This window comes from Palaemon carinicauda, chromosome 1 (genome assembly GCF_036898095.1).
Source record: "Palaemon carinicauda isolate YSFRI2023 chromosome 1, ASM3689809v2, whole genome shotgun sequence".
Lineage (NCBI taxonomy): Eukaryota > Metazoa > Arthropoda > Malacostraca > Decapoda > Palaemonidae > Palaemon > Palaemon carinicauda.
Window position 1 is genome coordinate 102,979,998 of NC_090725.1, and position 10,000 is coordinate 102,989,997.

The 10,000-nt window shown below is 36.3% G+C and overlaps 2 protein-coding genes across 2 annotated transcripts in view; one reads left to right on the plus strand and one right to left on the minus strand.

Annotated features, from left to right (window-relative positions):
- Positions 1 to 10,000, plus strand: part of LOC137650425 (dehydrogenase/reductase SDR family member on chromosome X homolog) — an 833,317-nt gene that overhangs the window by 475,087 nt on the left and 348,230 nt on the right. The window lies entirely within an intron of this gene.
- The window catches only part of LOC137642708 (protein O-mannosyl-transferase 2-like), a 48,109-nt gene that overhangs the window by 8,105 nt on the left and 30,004 nt on the right, over positions 1 to 10,000 (minus strand). Inside the window, exons 11-15 of the mRNA XM_068375514.1 lie at positions 8,538 to 8,727; positions 4,872 to 5,029; positions 1,804 to 1,895; positions 1,496 to 1,653; positions 452 to 629 (exon numbers count right to left, since the gene is read on the minus strand). Coding sequence (XP_068231615.1) covers positions 452 to 629; positions 1,496 to 1,653; positions 1,804 to 1,895; positions 4,872 to 5,029; positions 8,538 to 8,727 — 776 coding nt within the window. The remainder of the gene's footprint in view (positions 1 to 451; positions 630 to 1,495; positions 1,654 to 1,803; positions 1,896 to 4,871; positions 5,030 to 8,537; positions 8,728 to 10,000) is intronic.

Below are 10,000 nucleotides of genomic sequence, written 5' to 3' on the forward strand. Positions count from 1 at the left end.
GTCAAGTCCTCACTCAAAAAATATATGATATATACTCGAGTAAATAATTTGGCATAAACATATTTCGCCTTACCCCTTTATTCCTCTTTAGGTAGAAGGCAATTGGGAAAGGTTGTTTCGCTTGTAGTTCATTATTCATATCCTTGACATAATTAATGCAATACAGTAACAATATAGTACCGTTCTAGTGTTTATTATATATAACGGTAGCAAGGTTACAATTTAATTGTAAATTTTGGAGTTTTTACCCAAATAACATAAATAGTTGTCTACAATACAGTATACTCTATTTTATTCTATTTTTTTGTGCATTCCATTGAACATCAAGTTATTTTCACATCAAGGTTGCTATTCTATTTTCATAAATGTTTTGTTAAAATGTCCCTTATTTTAATAATTCAATTTCCACAATAACGTGTTTGAACCTCTTACGAAAGACCAAGGAACCCACCGACATATTCTTTAGCTTCATCCTGGCATCTTTTAGCTCTGTAGCTGTGCACAGTAGCCAGAAAAACCACACCAGCGAGACATAAGACGTTGACGTAGGTCAGAAAAGGATTAGTCATCCCTATAGCGAAGTGCTCATACTCCGTGTTATTGACTTTGAAGGAACCCATCGTTTGAATCTGCAAAGAAAAGAGGTGGCAGTAATGTTCTTAGTGGCTATTTTTGAGTTATGAGAATCATACAAGATAGTTGACAAGTACAGTAGTGCTATGGGAAATTACACTCCATAAGTTATGAGAGCTTAGAAAATCATTAGTAATTTGTTTCCAGGATTCATGAAAGTTACTCCAGAAAAGTCTTGGACACACTGATCCCGGAATTACCCCAATATCTTCAAATAGAATAAGAATTAAAAGCAATAAAAAGTCTCGTCATATTTGGAAACAAACTTAATAATAGTGATAATACAACCAATAAACTAAAGACAAAAGTCTGATAGAATAGGTCATCATAGCAAAACCGACATACCATACAAAGTTAAGTACCCTCTGGGATATCCACTTCAACAGAAGGGAGGACAGTAACAGTGGTTTCAAAAACGAATACCATAGAGAAAGATAAATAAACAGATAAGGAAAATGTAATCTCTTAATGTCCTTTTATTAAGCCTGACCAACACAATAAAAAAAACGAGGGAAAAAAGATAGAAATGTGTGCCTGAGTGTAGGCCTAACGTGAACCAAGAGAACTTTAGCCCAAGACAAGAAAACAACGTTTGATTTTGTTGGACCTTCTCCTTGGAGAACTTATTACATAGCTAAAGGGTCTCTTCTACCCTTACTAGTGGAAAGTAGCCACTGAACAATTGTGATTGCTGCGTATGAAGTTCGGCTGTATATGACCAGTTGTTTCTTCATTACTCATCTCATCTCTGATATTAGAAATTCGAGAGGTTATGGAAAAGAATCACTAAAGACTCGAATCCTCTGATATAAGAAATTAGAATTCCAACTTGTGAATAAAGAGCAATTTCTTACTAACTTACCTGCCATGCTAGTGGCCACATCCACGGCCTTGCTGATCTCTCCATTTCTTCAGACGTAGAGATAAGAACTGAATTCCCTATGAACATGTCGAGATGTTGTTCGTAGATCTTACCCCAAAGACCTAACACCTTGTCTGCGATGACAGCGGTCGAGTTTACTATAAAAAAGAAAATTTTAATGGCAGTGTTTATCTTATGACGAGCTTGACATTTATCATTTAACCACCTCTCTCTCTCTCTCTCTCTCTCTCTCTCTCTCTCTCTCTCTCTCTCTCTCTCTCTCTCTCTCTCTCTCTTTGTGTTCTTACATTTAGGACTGATGTTCCAGTTTATATGCCACCGGAGACCTGTGCTGTATTGATTCTTGGTACAGGTAACTTCCTTGGCTCCGTTAAATGACCTATAAAAGAAAATAGAATGGTTTAGCATCATCACACAGTTTCAACAATTAGGGTTTACTCGAAAATTTCAAATTATGGAACGAAATCTTAATTTCTTAAAAAATTAAAACGCTCTAATATCGTATATTGCCAACATATATGGATGTATGAGCACGTTACACAGTAGCTTTTATGTTTATTATCAACCATTTCCAATTAGAGGTGTCACAGGTAAATCAAGATGATTCCGATATGCAGTTTTATTTTTAATGGTTCAGTTGAAAGTATCACATCAAATATGTATCATATCTGTCCTGTCCTTTTGTTTAGCATGTTTGAGTACAGTGCTAAAATGTTGCTGTTGGTGGTGGAAAGGGCGGGGAGTTGGGGGGGATTGGTAAAATATGATACACCTTTCTTAATTTTCTACTTTTGTGCCTAGTCCATTTACTTTAATATGTACGCTCTAGTACAGTACGTCAATGTAACCTTCTCTAAAATATCCATAGGGCAACTTAACTGAGAGCTAGTCATTCCTTTGTGTCAAATCCTGTACCATTCCGGCTTAAAAAAAAGGTCAAAGATCAGTGCCCCTTAGAGTTTGATAGCACGATGGGGTATATGAATTAAACCACTGCTAAAATAATGTTCTTAGGGCTGGATCTCAAAAGGTCGCTATTCTTAAACTACAACTTCTGCATTTAATCCAATGAAGAATTAACAATATGACTATTTAGCAATAAATTTTTTTCCAAGATGTCATTTATGACATCCTGTCTAAGGATCTGTCATAATAAATTATCAAATCCGGTATCAAGTTCAGCTGATATCATAGAGTGGACATTAAAGCATTCTTATGAAAAAATAAGCTATTAGCTATTATTATGATATAGTACTGTACACTTTGATAAAAACAGTTAAATGGGAATAGGCTGATCACTTTGAATGGCCATCAAAGGTTTAAATTCTGGGTTTAGATCTAAAGAAAAGTAAAAGTTTCCAAAAGCTAACTACATTTAATGAGATTTGATGTGAAAAGACAATCATGGAAATTTAATGTCGTACGGCGTGCACCTTAGAGATCGTGAAAAAAAAGGCATATTCAATTTGAGTATGGTATGAAATATTTATCAATGTTTTATATGAGCTGCATGTCCCATCAAACGTACTTTCTCAACCGAAAATTAGCACTTAATTGTGAGTTTCTCGAGAATATAAACTAATGGAGTTGAACTCAAACTGCAGTTGAATATCATTGATAGTACGATCAATAAGTTCAAATTACCTTCCTGCAGACGAAGTTGTCACGTAATCCTTTCCAATGTTTTCATCAACATGGACCTCATTTTCTTCTGGAATAAGGGTGTCTGGTGTCCGAGATTCTTCATCCCAATATTGACTAATGAAGTCACTGGTCAAGTCTCAACCATTTGATTCATTATGGTGGTGTTTATTTCAGTGACATCAGCATTTGCTTGTATTTGTACAACAAAGAATGTCGTTTCATATGCACATTTAGCTCTGCCTCGCATGGTAGAGTGGCACTTGCGTTTAAATGTTATAACTTTTCCACGGGAATCTTTGCCGTTTCCTGGGTGTCTGGTGGTAGCGTCCTTGCCTGGTGATTGCTAGACTGGGGTTCGAGTCCAGCTCAAACTCTTTAGTTCCTTTGGTCACTGCAACCTCACCGTCCTTGTGAGCTAAAGATGGGGTTTTGGGGGGAGCCTTTAGGTCTATATGCTGAGTCACCAACAGCCATTGCCTGTCCTTCCTGGTCTTAGCTTGGGTGGAGATGGGGCTTAGGCGCTGATCATATGTAATATGGTCAGTCTCAAGGACATGTCCTGCTTTACTGTCCCTTGCCTTTGCCATTCGTGAATGGCCTTTAAACCTTTAAATGACGGGAATGAGGGGAGTGAAGGTTTGCAGAATATTCTTGGTTCTTTGATTTTGTTCTGCTATAGTTGCCATGTTTTGGAATGGTGGTTCAGGTTTTTGTTTTTAAGTTGAATAAGTTGCCCCGCCTTTCCTTTTGGAAATAAATGACCCAGTATAGTCACTATCATTCAATGCAAGGAAAATTGTAATGCGACACTTACTGGAGAGCCAAGTAACTCGGAGATAGCATCTCAGTAGGTTGGGATTTTAAAAGAATAGAAAAGTAGTGGAAGGTTGTATAAGGAATCTAATGGAAAATTTGATAGATATATGAATGGTTTGAAGTTGGAGGAGAAATCCCCGGTCATTCACCCACAGGGTCTGAATTGTTAAGTCTGGTGATTACAAACTTTCGCCTCACCAGCAATAGTTGTATGCTTCGATTGTCGAGGAACCTCAAACGATTTTCTCTCTCTCTCTCTCTCTCTCTCTCTCTCTCTCTCTCTCTCTCTCTCTCTCTCTCTCTCTCTCTTATATACATATATACATATATATTTATATATATATGTATATTTATATATGTGTATATATTTATATATGTATATGTATATATACATGTGTATATATTAAAATATGTATATATATATGTATATATATATATATATATATATATATATATATATATATATTGTATATATATATATTATATATACATATATATGTATAATATATCATATATGTATTATGTATATATACATATGCATATATATATATATAAATATATATATATATATATATATATATATATATATATATATATATATATATATGTATATTTCTAAGTGGGAATACCTTAACGTGTTGAAAGGATTTGTGTATCACCATGATCAGCAAAGCTGACTAGTCAGGGCCACTCATACTATGTCGGTTTGCTGTAAGCGATCAGGCTAAAGTCTCCCATCATCCCGCTGTGGTCAGCGTGATGATGAGAATGGCAAAACCCTAGACGGGACTAAGGTCATGTCTGAGGCCTATGTCCTGCAGTGCACTAGAAATGACTGCATTTGTTGCTGTTGTTGTATGTATGAATAACTAAGAATGTGATTTACTGTACTTACCAAGCCTTTGGTAGTACAGCTTTTTCACTGACGTGCAGATAGCAATTCATCTTGTAGTGCTTCAGCATGAAGTCCTGATTAATGATGGTAAGAGGCTCTCCCTCTTCTGCATCAGGGATAATCAGTTGCCAAGTCTCGAAAGGTCCTCCGGCTCCGTCCTGTAGGGAAATACAGATTTCGGTTAATTGAGATTATCCAGAGGTTTAGGGGACACTTATGGTTTCTTTTTTGTTATGGACAACTTATTGCTTTAATCATTGCACAAATTATTTCCTTTTTAAAGGATGAAACTAATGTCATATTGTTAAATGTCAGGTCATGGCACCAATAAAGCCACCAGAATCAATAGATTAATTTTGAAGTTAAAAATTGATGATAAACTACATAAGAATAGATTAGGTGAATTGGTATCAAGGTAACTTTTGAGTAGAGACTATCAATATTTCTCGGGAATCATATTTCAAACCATGAATGAACAACAAACCTGATTATCATGTGGTATGCGTCAATGAATTTAAAAAAAAATAAGATAAATTGGTAAAAAATACTTATAATAATTTCTTTAAAATGATCAAACGACATGAAACATTAACTGCTGTTGATGTGATGCTAAGTAATAACATTTTGATACATAATATACATGCTGTACACACACACACACACACACACACACACACATATATATATATATATATATATATATATATATATATATATATATATATATATATATATTAGTACCTAGGGTTGCTAGTTGTTTGTTCTGGGAGCTAGCTCGTAACCTAATTTTTTTCCTACAAGAAATAAAATAAATTCACTCAATGCGTTATAAACATCGGTAAATTCACACATACACTGTTTTCTAAAGGTTTTGTAATAGTAATTATTGTTACAATTATGACCTACTAACATCAGAAATGAATACAAATTAATAATTCACAATAGCAAATAGAAATATTGGGAAATTAATTCGTATTTTACCTTTGAGGAGAGAAGGGGGCTGACGTGATTGAGACGAGAGGGGAGGGGGAAGAGGTGGAGGAGGAGGAGGAGGAGGAGGAGGGGGTTATTGCTTGGAAGGAGAGACTCCCTCTATGAGAACTTCTGGTAAAATATCGGGGATTTCTCTCTCTGGAACGACGTCCTTTCCATTTGAATTACGCTTTCTAGACACTTGGTCGTCAGTTTTTACACACTTGCATTTAATTTTCATAAGGAACCTATTTAGACGACTGCCTTTGCCCTTTCTTTAAAATAGAATTGAAATTAGACATTTCCTTGTCGGTAAATAGATCCACGGTTCTCGCCGCCGACGCCTTATCAGGGTGATGTGTTTCTACAATTTTTGCAGGGTTTCGCACATTTTTCAACTCTCAACAATTTCACTTATTATTATTATCATTACTTGTTAAGCTACAACCCTAATTGGAAAAGCAGGATGCTATAAGCCCAGGGGCTTCAACAGGGAAAGTAACTCAGTGAGGAAAGGAAACAAAGAAAAATAGAATATTTTAGGAAGAGCAACGAGATAAAAATAAATACCTCCTATATAAACTATAAAAACTTTAACAAAACAAGAGGAAGAGAAATAAGATAGAATATTGTGACCGAGTGTACCCTCAAGCAAGAGAACTCAAACCCAAGACAGTGGAAGACCATGGTACAGAGGCTATGGCACTATCCAAGATAAGAGAACAATGGTTTGATTTTGGAGTGTCCTCATCCTAGAAGAGCTGCATACCATAGCTAAAGAGTCTCAGCTACAGTGCAGTAAGAAGAATTGTTTGGTAATCTGCGTTATCAGGTGTAAGAGGACAGAAGAGGATGTGTAAGGAATAGGCCAGACTATTCAGTGTATGTGTTAGGCAAAGGGAAAAATGAACCATAGCAAGAGAGAAGGATCCAATATATTACTGTCTGGCCAGTGAAAAGACCCCTTAACTCTAGCGGTAGTATCTCAACGGGTGGCTGGTGCCCTGGCCAACCTACTACCTATAATAGAGGAGGAGCTTTGTCAGTCTGTCCTTACTCCTCCTCCTCCACATTCTCTTGATGCTTTACCTTATGCAACTCTATCAGCTCCTCAACTGCTTGCTATTTCCCTCAAGAAGATAACTGTTGTCGTACTTGTCCACCGCCAACACTCTTCTTTTTCATAAGGACACAATTTCATTGTCAACTGCCTCCTGCCTGGATTCGAATTCGTCAAAATTGCGTTTAGGAAAACATTAAAGGCCACAGCCTCCTGACTAGTACAGTAGTACAGTGGTAACGTATTTGCCTAGCATTCTCAGGGCGGCATATCGATCCCAGGCCGGAAATGTTAGTTAATGCTGTTTACTTAGGAGGCTACTGCTATGGTTGGGCACCACAGTGGGGACTTGGGCTTGCCCGGCTGATGAAACTGGAACTGAAACCAGACACCTTTTAACCTTTAATAGTGTTTTCCCAGCAAAATTGAGGATTCTGATGGTGACCCCTTTCCAGGCTTTATCAATGGTTTTGAGGCAGTTGACAATATGAAAATGTGTTCCTTGTTCATGCTTCCAGGTTGTTTCCTTTTCAATTTTTATGGTAATCATCACCTTCTTCTTACGAGCTTTCTTTGGGTCTATTGTCAAAATATTTAACTGTTAACTTTACAATGCAGTACGAAATATCTTTTAAGGTGAATGATAGTGATCCCAACTCTGCAAAGAACAGTTCCAAAAGCACTCGCACGGGACGATGCTTCTATTAGTGCTGCTCGGAGAGGGAAGGTCTGTGGAAGGGGTTGAGTGGTTTAAGCTAATGTGAGACAAAATGGGGCAAAAATAACAAGAACACGGCGTGAACACTGCGTGGCGTATGGGCACCTCTTGACTGATTTCTGCACATCACAAGGTAGTCTCATTTGTACTTGTCCACTAAAAATCCCCATAGGGAGGGAAATATTTTGCACACAGCCCGATGCAATGCTCGTAACCCGATTTAAGTTTGTAAGCTCGTATCCTGATTTGCCCGTATTCAGTTATCTATTGCATGAGATACTACTGTACTCTATTTGAAAATAACTTCTAGGCTAATCCTTTCTAAGGGAATATTAGTATTGGCAGAAATGCTGGAAATGAATGACAGCTACAGAGGAAAATTTTTGGGTCCTTTTCCTATACGGTTTTTGATGAAATTGGGTCCATTATGCCAGGCTTCAAATAATCTTGAAAATTCAAACTTCATGATAACTATAAAATGTATTCATGTACCTGCTTACATCTTTTGAATATGTAATCTCCACCAACTTTTCTTCTCAAGAACCTTTCAAAGAGGATTTCAATTTAGTACTGTGACCTAGTTTATTATTATCTATATGATTAATCACTTGTTTGGTTTAATGAAAATTTGTGATGCTTAGATGTTTTTTCAACGGTATATCTAGCTTTGCTCAAATCATATACGGCACATTACAGCTTTTAATTTAGCAAAATTCTCCGGCTGCTGTTTGATAAGGATTGCAAAATTACATCGTCAGTCATAATATATCATCGTATATATTCATAGGCGTGCACATAGCCAGCCCAGTTGTCCACTACATTGCAATTTTTCATATACTTATAATTCCATACCTACTACTTGTATTTAATACCCACTTACGTCGACATATCTATTAGCAACCTTAGACCCACTTACATCTCCATACCCACACACTTGGAAGTGGCGTTTAGTTAATGGTGCTCTATGGCTATGGGACCTCAGAGAGCGACCCGACTCAGCATGGGTCAGCATAATGTAATCCCCGTTCCTTACGAGTATCGGTTCTTCATTTGGATCCTTTCCGTCGCGAACAGCCCCAGCCTCTAGGTCAACCTTTTTGATAGTCCTGAAAAGACGTTTAAAAGAAGAGTATGAATCATTGTAAGGAACCACATGTGTATGACCATTATTGTTCAAACTTAGTTCAGCTATTATTTTCGCCTGTAAATTGGATTGATGATGATAGGGTTGCACTTGAACTATGCGAGTTTGTAAGTTAGTAGTACAGTAATAAATGTTCACTATAAGTACTAAATCATAAAAACTTGGTGTACAGTAATTCTAACAAAGCAGGGTTTTAGAACCCGTTTTTATTTAAGAAATAAAGAAATTATTCATTGTAGGTAATAGCCCCCTAAAGCTGTCGTCAGTCGCCCACCTCTCGACTGATGTAGTTGCTAGGCTTAGCATATATCATTAGGAATGTGGCTTTCTAAAAAAAAAAAAAAAAAAAAAAAAAAAAAAAAAAAAAAAAAAAAAAAAATCAAGCTGCTCTTGTGCTCTGCATTCACTTCACCATCTGCTGTATAGTGGTAACCCAAAGCAACACATAGGAATTGAGCTTTTTACAATAATTTACCTAAAATCTGCTTTTTTCACAGCTCTGGTAACGTATTCTACATAATTTTCAGGTGGATTCTTACATCCACGTAAATGATGATTTGATGCAAAGTACATTATCAAGTTGAGTTTGAATTTGTAAGAGTATGTATTATTTACTGGTATGGACATCATCATCATCAGGGTCATCTTTATTTCTATGAAACCTCTCCTCTGAAAAACGAAGTGCATCATAAGATAATAGTCGTACACGCTTTCTACACCCTTAAGAGTTGTATCATTGGGAAGTTATATTTTAATTTTTCCCATCTCATTGGCTAAAACAAAAGGCTCAGCTTTTACTGGCCAATTTGTGTGTATATTTTTCAAGATAATTTATATTTAGCTTCCTCCAAAAAAGAAATGGAATTCCAAGAAAATATTCAAATAAAAGTGTCCGAAGAAATTTCTATTTATATTTGCACAGTGTATCATTACGTATGAATTGCTCCATTTCCTTTGGACTTTATTATTCTATGAGTAATGATTTTGGGCTGGAAGTCATTTCCGTTCAAAATCGTTGCTGATATTTTCAAAACTTGATAACTACGACATCAACCTTTTGATCAAGTGGGCAACAATATCCGTGATCGAATTGATAAGTATCACTGGTCCCTTGTTTCCCATTTTTTTTTCGATGTTTTCATGCCCAATGTTTTGGATAATGTTTCATATATGTATAAGGGTAGGTACCACATTTACTTAATGTACTAAGTACCCTATAGTTTTAGTTAACAGGT